The sequence below is a fragment of the Mastomys coucha genome, unplaced genomic scaffold, assembly GCF_008632895.1.
Source record: "Mastomys coucha isolate ucsf_1 unplaced genomic scaffold, UCSF_Mcou_1 pScaffold1, whole genome shotgun sequence".
NCBI lineage: Eukaryota > Metazoa > Chordata > Mammalia > Rodentia > Muridae > Mastomys > Mastomys coucha.
The window spans coordinates 29,680,078-29,690,532 of record NW_022196891.1 but is presented as its reverse complement, the minus strand read 5'-3'; the positions used below and the strand labels follow the sequence as shown (position 1 = coordinate 29,690,532).

Here is a 10,455-nt window from a genome sequence, read left to right as displayed (position 1 = left end):
CACCATTACCCCCTTCAGTCAGCGCACCAGAACAGGGTAGAGCGCAGCCTGTCGGGCCTGCTGAGTCAGGGTTTTTGCTCAGAAGCTTAGGTTACAAGCTGACGACTGTGAGAATGTCCACTGTGATGTATTAGGGGACCGAAACACATGCCCAGTGCTTTAATCTGAACACTCGCACATCCACCGATCTTTAATAATGATAGCTTTGTTTTCTCAAATGTCATTTATTAAAAAATACAATTCAGAGAAAGTAGAAGATAAAGGAGCATGGGAAGTGGGTACAGTACATAGACCTCTTTAAGTCAGGGACATAAAGGGTCAAAATAAAATGAGCTGCAGGCAAAAGGCCAGAAGCTCATCTATGGTCCAAACATCTGGAAGGTTCCATTGCTTTCCCGTCCTGATCTCCTGCCTTCAGCAGACTGCTTTATCCTTGGCATTTTAATATTACATTATCTGTGTGTGTGTGCGTGTGTGTGCGCGCACACACATACACATGTTGTGTAGTGGATATGGAGGACAAAAAACAACTTGTAGGAGTTGGTTGTCTCCCGCCATCTTGAAGGTCTCAGTAATCAAACTTAAGTTGACAGGGCAAGTCCTGAGCCACCTCACTGTCTTGTCATTTTAAATTAAGAAAAAAAATGGATGGGGCAGCTCATGCCTGTAATCTTAGCACCTTCGAGTTGGAAAGGCAAATAGACCAGGAGCCCAAGATTATCCTCACCTACATAGGAGTTCGAGGCCAACCTGGGCTACATGGTATCTTCTCTTATTTAAAAAAAAAAAAAAAAAGAAAGCAAAATAAACAACAATAAAACAAAAACCTTTCTTGTTTCCATGTGGCTTCAATGGAGCTTTTCTCTCTCCAGTAATGGGGTCACAGAGAAACTGTCTGCCATGTGCTTGCTGACTTCTTTAAAAAGTTAGTTCCCGTATAGAGGCAGAGGCTGGCAGATCTCTGTGAGTTCAAGGCCAGCCTACTGTCCATAATGAGACCCTGTCTTAAAAAACATTAAAAGTTAAATTGAGTCCCTAGCTCTCACCTTTACAATGAGATAACTCTTTGGAAACCCAAGAGTGGATTTTAAATTCATCTGGTGAGAAAGGAAGAACGTGAGGTGGGCTGGAGATGGCCTGGAGATGTAGCTTAGTGGTGCAGCACTTGTCTGGCACTCAAAGGGTCTGATCCCTAGCACCACATAAGGAAGTAGAGTGAGCCAGGAGGTGGCGGCAGCAAAATGTTTTTAATTCCAGCACTTGGGAGGCAGAGGCAGATGGATCTCTGTGTGTTCAAGGCAGCCAGGGCTACACAGAGAAACCTTGTCTTGAAAAAAGGAAGGAAGGAAGAAAGGAAGGAGGGGGAGAGAGAGGGAGGGAAGAAGGAAGGGAAGGAGGGAAGAAGGGAGGGAGGGAGGGAGGGAAAGAAGGAAGAAAAGTGTTACAATAATCTTGTTTTCCAAAGAGGATGCTGCTCCAATCCAACCAGGGAAATAACCAGAAGAAACAATTGCATTGACCAATCTTCACTCTTTCCAGCCCCCTCTGCTATGGGCTGGGCATCTCTTGGTCTATGCCCTAACCAGCTTTGTGGCCCCACAGAATGAAGTTCTTTTGAAAGTGTGACAGAAACAGGGTTTGAAGAGAAAGTAGTAGACGGTCTCAGGGGACATTTCCCAGAAGCTGCAGCAAATGGCACGATGTGCCCGCCCCTACAGGCGTGGCCAGTGAAGGGTTGGCAGCATTTTGTCCCATCCAACAAGATGAGGCATAGAAATACCCCAGTGCATTCACGAGGACAGGGTGACCCATAGAGGGCCGAGAGAACAGAGGGGAAAGGGGAAAGGAAGGTGAGTCCAAGCAGCAGGGGAAGAGGAGAGGAAAAACCGCCCCAAAGAGCATGGGTCCCTGAATCTAGGTCCTTGGCGGAACCCTACTATGGACGGCCCTTCCTTACACACGTAGTTATCACAATGCCCTCCTTTGGAGGCAAAATAGGACGGCGCAGAGTGGGCGTCAGTCCGGCTGTTGGTCAGTCCTCTCCGCCCCTCTCCAGTCTGCCTGAGAGAGGGAGGACTTTACTGAGGACCCACCGGGGCCCTCCCCGATATTTCCTATAGCTAGAAAACAAACCCCCAAAAATCCTGGAGAAAAAAAGTCCAATAAGAACTTTCATCATACAAAAAAAAAAAAAAAAATCAAATAGTCTTTCTCTTTTGCCTTCTGAGGCCCGGCGGGCCCCTCTCACACAAAGCTTCCTGTCCCAGTTAGGACAACATTACTACTTCATTTTTTAAAAATAAAAATAAGATATCCACCCGCCCTCCCTTTCTAAGTGCTACTTCATATAGCCCGCACTCCACACACCCCAAAAAAGCAGGCATTGCTCCCTTGACACAAGGTAAACATAAAACTCTGCTGCAAGCTCACGGCTTCGACCACGGGGCTGTTCGGCACAACCAACCCCAGGGCAGTCTGCGGAGGAAGGGGCAGCGGAGAGCGAGCGCTTGACTCTTCCAGCCCCCACTCCCCGAGGTCAGGTCCACCTGGACCGTGGGGAAGGCCACGGAGGGCGCTGCCCCTTCCTAGCAAGGGAGTTAGGTGGAGGAAGAGGCTTTTCCCCCAGCTCTGGGCAGCAGCCGCAGGTCTAGGCCATGAGTGGGTTCATAAGGTTCCATGACCTCGAGATCCCAGTCCAAACCAGCCGGTCTTCTCCTGGGCCAGGTCCAGCTCCCGAAGGCGGATGTGCACTTCCCCAAGGAGCAGGTTCTCCCAAAATCCTTGCTCACTCAGCACACTCAACTGTAGCTCCCGCTGCTGCAGGTCTCCCTTGGGGATCCCATCATACACCAGCTGCAAGCATGGGCAGTGGGAAGAGAGGGAAGTGGTGAGATACAGGAAATTCAGAAAGAGATGTTCCTAGGGTAACATGTAGCCCAGGCTGGCCTGGATCTCACAGCAATCCTGCCTCTGCCTCCCAAATGCTGGGATTATATTTATTGGAGCTTCTGATCATCCTCCATACAGGGTAACAGGTTCCCCCTCCTCATAGAATTAGGGCCCAAGTCCCATCTGGGGAATTGCTGTCATCCTAAGCCGGGCAGTGGCAGCGCACAGCTTTAGTCCCAGCACTTGGGAGGCAGAGGCAGGCGGATTTCTGAGTTCAAGGCCAGCCTGGTCTACAGAGTGAGTACCAGGGCAGCCAGGGTTACACAGAGAAATCACTTGAGAGGCAGAGGCAGGCTGATTTCTGAGTTCGAGGCCAGCCTGGTCTACAGAGTTCCAGAACAGCCAGGGTTATACAGAGAAACCCTGTCTCGAAAAAAAACCAAAAAAAAAAAAAAGGAAAAAAAGAAAAAGTACAGTGTATATAGCAATTGTCAAGGCTGTCACTGAGCAGAAGGTAGCAAATGAGCAAGTGTGACTTGCTCCAACTCGACTCATTCATAAGAAGGGATTGTGGTACACCTCTAGAGTCCTAGCACTCAGAAGGCAGTGGCAGGAGGAGCCTCAGCTACATTTGGAGTTTGAGTCTCAGAAACCCAAATAAATAAATCATCAGAGAAGCAGTTTGCGAACCCCTGCCCTGCCCTGCACACCCCCCATTTTCCACACACCATCTCATTGTAGGTAGGGTTGCAGGTTTTCCGGGCCACTTTGGTTTTCCTCTTTGTGGTTTTCTGAGGGTCAGGAAGGAGGTAAATCTTTACATAGGGGTCCGGGTCATTGCCATCCTGGAGCGGCTGCTACAACGGAATGCAAAGAGAAGTTGAAGGGTCCTGGCAGCATCTCCCACGCTCTGATCATCCCTGAAGCTATACTCTGATCTAGATTCTCTCTTGTCCTGCTTCTGGCATTTGGTGGTACACGCCTAATCTTTCTGTCTGATTCCCAGATCACTACACTTTATTATTTTTCAGTTTCAGTTTCTTTCAAGACAGAGTCTCAGGCCAGGTGGTGGTGGCGCACACCTTTAGTCCCAGCGCTTGGGAGGCAGAGGCAGGTGGATTTCTGAGTTCGAGGCCAGCCTGGTCTACAGAGTGAGTACCAGGACAGCCAGGGTTACACAGAAAAATTCTGTCTAGAAAAACCAAAAAAAAAAAAAAGAAAAGAAAAGACAGAGTCTCTTTCTACATAGCTCTGGCTGTCCTGGAGTTCACTACACAATCAAAGCTCGACTCAGACCCGCAGAGAGTCATTCACTGGCCTCTGCTTCCCGAGTGCTGGGATTAAAGGAACATGTATCACTCTGCCTGGCCTGTACTACAGTTGTAAATGAGCTATCGGGTCTCTCCCAGCATTTTTTCTCCATGATTAACTTGTCATTTGGTCCCTTTAAGCCCTCAGAGGTAGAGACATGAGTCAGAGAGCAGAGGCTGCCTGCTCAAGGCCAGCTAACTACTGATTCACTTAGACTGCCTTTGTTCAGTTTTTGTTTGTTTTCTGAGCCCCGAAGCAAGCCACATAGGATGCTGCTAGAACCTGGGCCAAAATGAACTATATACTGCCTTGCCTATGCCTGAAGGAAGTGCAAGGGCTGCCCCGTCTACATGCACCTGTCTATGTGTATCTATTTGTACAACCAGGTAGGAAGTCCCTTAGGTCTCCCCTTTATACAACAGTACTTCTCAGAAAGGCAAGAGCTTCCCATGTACTCTTTCATCCCCATAGCAACCCTTGGAGGGAGCCATCAATATCATAAAGAGAGGCTCTCGGTGCTCAGGATGCTGCCACAGACCACAGCAAGCAAGCAGCTGTGCCCTAAACCGCCTGGTCAACCGCAGGCCTGGCGTGGGCAGCCTGTGGTGGAGGCTCAATAAACTTCTGTGGTCACTCTCATTCTCCAGAGGCGGAGAAGTTCTGACTCGTCCAAAACCTACCAACAGAAAGACCAAGGACCACAGGAGAGCTGTGCCTGCGCTTACCAAGCCCCGAATATGCATCACCATGATGAAGAGTTTGTTGTTTTTGTAGGAGATGGACAGCTTCACCTCCCCACCGACCTTCCCAACCGGCCGCGCCCACGTCCCATCTGTAGAAATAAAGGAAACAGAGGGTCTGTAAGCCAGTAGTGCCCCTGGTTGGTGCCAGGCAGACATTTCTACTTCCTTCCTGAAGCCCGGCACCAGCCTGCAGGTTTCTGATACTCACGTGCTCTGGAATGCAATGTAGAATTGGGTTGGGATGAGCTTACCCTATCGGACAGGGTCATCTACCTAAATAGCCGTGCCTTCAGGAACACAGCTGTGGAGAGCTGTGGACACCATGGCCTGGGATGGAAAACCGAGTCCTCAGCAAGTAAACAACCCAACAGGAAAGAGGGTTGACAAAGAGGTGGGACTCTGGTTTGGCAGGACAACCACCAGCAAGGTACTGTACCCCCAGGAAGGTACTGTACCTGAGGACTTCGGAGCTGGACTAGGGCCCGAGGCCTTCTCATCGCGGGGCAGGGGGTGGAAGAAAGTATATACCAGATCACACTAGAACAGACCAGAAAACAGGGCTCTTCAGTAAGACATGACCCAGGAAGGGTTAACTTTATTTACACACACACACACACACACACACACACACACACACACACACACACACACGCTTTTTTTTTAAAGAAAAAAAAAAACAGCCAATGGTTGGATGGGTGGGGAAACCAATTCCTATACCCTCAGTACTCAAAAAGCAAAGGGTAGACTGCTACAAGGTCAAGGTCAGCCTAGTCTGCAAAGTGAGTTCTAGGCTAACCTGAGCTACAGAGTATGACCCTAAACTGGGCAGCGATGGCGGTACATGCCTGTGATCCCCGTACCCCGGAGGCTGAGGCAGGTAGATTGAGGCTAGGCTGGTCTACAGAGTGAGTTCCAGGACAGCCAGGAACCCTGTCTCCAAAAAACAAAAACTATGAGACCCCATCTCAAAAGACAAAACAGACAAAAACAAGTAAATAAAACACCCAGGCTACTTCGGGCCTAAAGCAGTCTACAGTACTGCATTCCTCTCTTCCCTACTTCGCTATTGACACACAAGACTGGGGTGGGACGTATCCTCGAGTTAGTCTGGGGCTGAAACACAAGCCTTTCTCTGGAGAATGTTTCTAACTAAGCATGGGAAATGAAAGCAAAAACCAAACCAAACCTAGGTCGGTCAAAGGCTAGACCCACCATACACTGCGCTTTCTCATCTGCCGTAGAGCCAGGCACTGGTCATTCCTCAGCTGACAGACCCCTCATGACTTCCCCAGGACCTACTACTCCTCTCACACCCCACACCCACTCACTCACCTCAGCCACCTCAGGGGCTGCATGAATCAAGTGCCAGATGTAGCCATTTAGCTCCTCCTTCCGCCTCTCAGCCACTGCCTCTCCCCGGGAGCGGCCAATCACAAACCGACTAGGGAAGCTAGTGTGAGAGGCAGAAAAAGGCCAAGGGGCAGAGAGTGAGTATGAAGGCTTAGACATTTCATTTGTATTTCTAGTTACCTTGCTTCCTCAACTCCTACCACACTCCCCAGTCTATGCTCACATCTGTGTCTGGGTTGGTCCATCTCTCTCTCTTCCTCTGTACACACACACACCCTAGGACCTCAGAAAATTCTAGTATTTTAACCTTCAGTCATTTTAAGACTTCTGTGAGCTGGGCGGTGGTGGCGCATGCCTTCGATCCCAGCACTTGGGAGGCAGAGGCAGGTGGATTTCTGTGTTTGAGGCCAGCCTGGTCTACAGAGTGAGTTCCAGGACAGCCAGGGCTACACAGAGAAAAACCCTGTCTGGAAAAAAGCCAAAAAAAAAAAAAAAAAAAAAAAAAAAAAAAAGACTTCTATGTATGGTTCTGTGGCATTGAATACATTCACTGGAAGCCAGGTCTAGAATTCTTTCCATCTTGCAAAACTGAGGCGGCACACTTGGTATACCTCAGCCACCAATTCTGCACTCTGTTTGTAAGACAATGATTACTCTAGGGGACTCCAATAAATAGAATGATCTTGTGCCTGGCATCTTTCATTTATTTCATAATGTAGCTATCAAAAGTCCTTCCTTTTCAATTAATATATACACTAGTATATTTATATACTATATATTGTATTATATATATTTATATACACACATACTTTTTTTGATACGTTATAAACCTCGAGTCATGTTCAGATCACCTAGTGCCCTGCTCTCAGCTCAGCTGGCTTTCAGGCTGGTGCCCCCACACTTTAGTTTTCCAAGACTAGGGCAAGGCGGTTGGGCACGTCTGGAGAAACGAGCCAGCAGGGGGCGCACCTGTTGCCAAGCCCAACACCAGGCCGACAGAGCCTCAGTTTGAAATGGTTCTTTCTGAAACAGCAGGCCTGCTAGCTCCCTCTCTCCTCCCCCTGTATCTTTCAGCTCTGGCAGGATTGGGGGAGAGGGGCTACCTGGGCAGCAAGGAAGAAGGGAAGAGCAGGCGCAGCTTATTGTGCAGTTCCTGGAACTCCTCAAATGTCCTCTGGATGTACGTAGCCTCATGAGCATTCTCTCGCGTCACCTTCACCACATAGATCTGCAAAGGCCAAACTCTGCCTGACCGGCTGCCGACTAGAGGGGAGGAGTGCGGGCTTGCATGCGTGCATGCGTGCATGCGTGGGGTGTATGTGTTACATTCCCAAAGGAAACTCTCTAGTGGAGATAAGAGGGTATGCAGCACACAGGCAGGAACCTAAAAGCAGAGACTTCCTGCCTGTGTCTCACAGGACACATGACTCACAGAATTACCAACCAGTTTAGAGCCCTGAGCCTACTATGCAGGTCACATCATCGAAGGAACTGGTCTGTCTGGGTTTACTCCCAGTGCAATGGCCTCAGTAAACTCCAGGGCCCACAGTGGAGTGGGAGAAAGAGTTAACCCTAAGAAGGCCGGTGGACAGGATGCAACAGAGGCTCAGAGAGGGGGAACACTTACATAGCCCTTGCTGGGGTGGAAGACCTTCTCGTGTCGGCAGAGAAAGACGTCACGGATGCGGCCAGAGCTCTTAAGAGTGTGTGTCCGGGGCGCAAAGGAGAGGGTTAGACGGTCATCTGAGCCTGTGAACTTCATCTGAGCCAGGTTATGGATGAAAAAGTTGAGTTTCGTGGCTACGCTGCCCAGGCTGGACTCAATCAACCTGTTTTACACATGGGAAACAAGGGATGTAGCCAAGGACCCATCCTCCCTTTGCCTTGAAAGTTACAGAAGCAGATATTCAAAGTCCTGAGATTTTTTTTTTTTCCCATTTTGTCTTTGGGGGAGGGGGGAGAGGATCTCATGGTGTAGCCTAGCCTCAAATTCATGGTGATCCTCCTGCCTCAGCTTCCTAAGTACCAGGATTACAGGTAAGTGCTACCATGCCCAGCCCCGAGTCCTGAAAATACCAACCAGATCAATTTACATTCCCAATGTAATAGTCTCATAGAGCACATGATGGACGCAATCACCTCATGTAGTTTATGCCTGTGAATCCTGAGTTCCTGTTCTTCCTGCCAAGGGAGGAGGGAAACTTGGGAATTCCAGGACCACACTAGGCGCTGCTCAAAAAACACTAAATTTGGCAGAAGCAGCTGGGTGTCTCCGGGTACTCCGGGCACCTGCGGGCTGCAAGAGGACCCTCAGCCTCGCACAGCAGGGAGGTGCTATGTAATGTGTTAAGCTGTTATAAGGAACAGTTTTATCAGATTCTCTTGAGTAATGGTGGCTGAAACATCAGTTCTGTCTTGTGGGAAAAGAACTAGATGGTAGCACAAAATGAAATCTATATTGATAGAGTACCTGACTAAGTGAAGGAGACTAAGTGGAAGGCACAAACCAACAGACTTGGCAAACATGGAAAAAAAAAACCCGTTAGCCATAACACCTGTCACAAATTCATCAAGGTCCAGTAGCTGTAGACTTCAGAAGAAAGAACTTTTCAGAAATTTTGTCAAAGCAGACAGAATTTCAGCATATGTTCAGCGTCTGAGGCGGAGACTAATCTATCAGAAGACACTGCTGCCATCTCAACTCTGCTCAGTGAAGCTAAGATTGATGACAGCTCCTAATCAGCCGCACAGTGGACTCGGGAAGTGTCTATCAACAGAAAGAACGGGGATACGCCACCAAATCGTTCTCAGCTGAAGTGCGACTCTCATTTGGAGAGAACAATTCCAAAGTCCTTGAAACTGAAAGACTCAGAGAAAGTGGTGAAAACCAGCTGGTCACAGATGCCGGCCACAAAAGATTTGGAGCAGCGTCCTGTTACATCTGTGGAATGCTCTCTACGGCTTCAAATCCAGAAGATGAAACCCAGCACCTGCTTTTCCACAACCAGTTTCTAAGTGCTGTAAAGGATGTGGGCTGGAAAAAAGAAAGAGTTCTTGCCGAATATCCTGATAGTAGGGTAATAATGGTTCTTCCTGAAGACCCAAAAAGTATGCCCTGAAAAAGGCTGATGAAATTAGGGAGATGGCTGACAATGATCTGGGTTCCCAACAGGCTCCACTGTGATGTGCTATTCCAGAACTAAGACACTTCTCTTTATTTCTAATGACAAAAAAGTAGTTGGTTGCCTAACTGCAGAACATATCCAGTGGGGCTCTCAAGTTATAGAAGAGAGGCTTCCGGTTATCAGGTCAGAAGAAGAAAAAGTCCCATTTGAAAGGAAAAAGCCTGGTGCTGCTCGACATTGCCGGAGCCTGCAATATGTGGGAATCAGTGGAATGTGGGCGTTCAGCATGATGCACTGGAAGAAGATAGCTTCTCGCAAGATTGAATGCCTAAGGAGTAACTTTATTTACGGCTCATATTTGAGTAAAGGAGAAATCGCTTTTTCAGATCCCACTCCTGACAGAAAGCTGTTTGCAACCCAGTACTATGGTACTGGTCAGTTTCTGGTCTATAGTTTAATCAGTGGACAGAATACCACCTAGTACAGATCTTGCTTATTGTGCCAGACATCTTTTGAAGAGAAAGAATTGGTTGCTGGTTTTATCCAGGAACTAGAGCCATTTTTTTTTTTTTAAACAAATGAACTCAATGAACTCAGGACTGGCAATAACCATATGGTTGTTCCATTTTCATAAAACTGGAAACAATACAGTAATAACTTACTATTGTTTTGTTTTTTAAAAAGACTTATTTATTATTATACATAAGTACATTGTAGCTGACTTCAGACACACCAGAAGAGGGCATCAGATCTCATTACAGATGGTTGTGAGCCACCATGTGGTTGCTGGGGTTTGAACTCAAGACCTTTGATAGAGCAGTCAGTGCTCTTACCCGCTGAGCCATCTCTCCAGCCCCTATTGTTTTGTTTTTTTTTTAAAGAAGATATTTTATTATCTTTTACATAAATTTATGATTATATGCTGGGCGGTGGTGGCGTACGCCTTTAATCTCAGTGCTTGGGAGGTAAAGGCAGGCGGATTTCTGAGTTCGAGGCCAGCCTGGTCTACAGAGTGAGTTCCAGGATAGCCTGGGCTA

General features: G+C 48.0%; 1 protein-coding gene across 3 annotated transcripts in view; it reads right to left on the bottom strand.

Annotated features, from left to right (window-relative positions):
* Positions 1-204: 204 nt before the first annotated feature.
* Pik3c2b (phosphatidylinositol-4-phosphate 3-kinase catalytic subunit type 2 beta) overlaps positions 205-10,455 on the bottom strand; it is a 68,319-nt gene continuing 58,068 nt past the window's right edge. For all 3 annotated transcript variants that reach the window (XM_031382511.1, XM_031382503.1, XM_031382519.1), the window contains exons 27-33: positions 7,921-8,122; positions 7,397-7,521; positions 6,276-6,393; positions 5,399-5,480; positions 4,926-5,032; positions 3,618-3,746; positions 205-2,853 (exon numbers count right to left, since the gene is read on the bottom strand). In XM_031382511.1, coding sequence (XP_031238371.1) covers positions 2,665-2,853; positions 3,618-3,746; positions 4,926-5,032; positions 5,399-5,480; positions 6,276-6,393; positions 7,397-7,521; positions 7,921-8,122 — 952 coding nt within the window. In that variant the 3' untranslated portion in view covers positions 205-2,664. The remainder of the gene's footprint in view (positions 2,854-3,617; positions 3,747-4,925; positions 5,033-5,398; positions 5,481-6,275; positions 6,394-7,396; positions 7,522-7,920; positions 8,123-10,455) is intronic.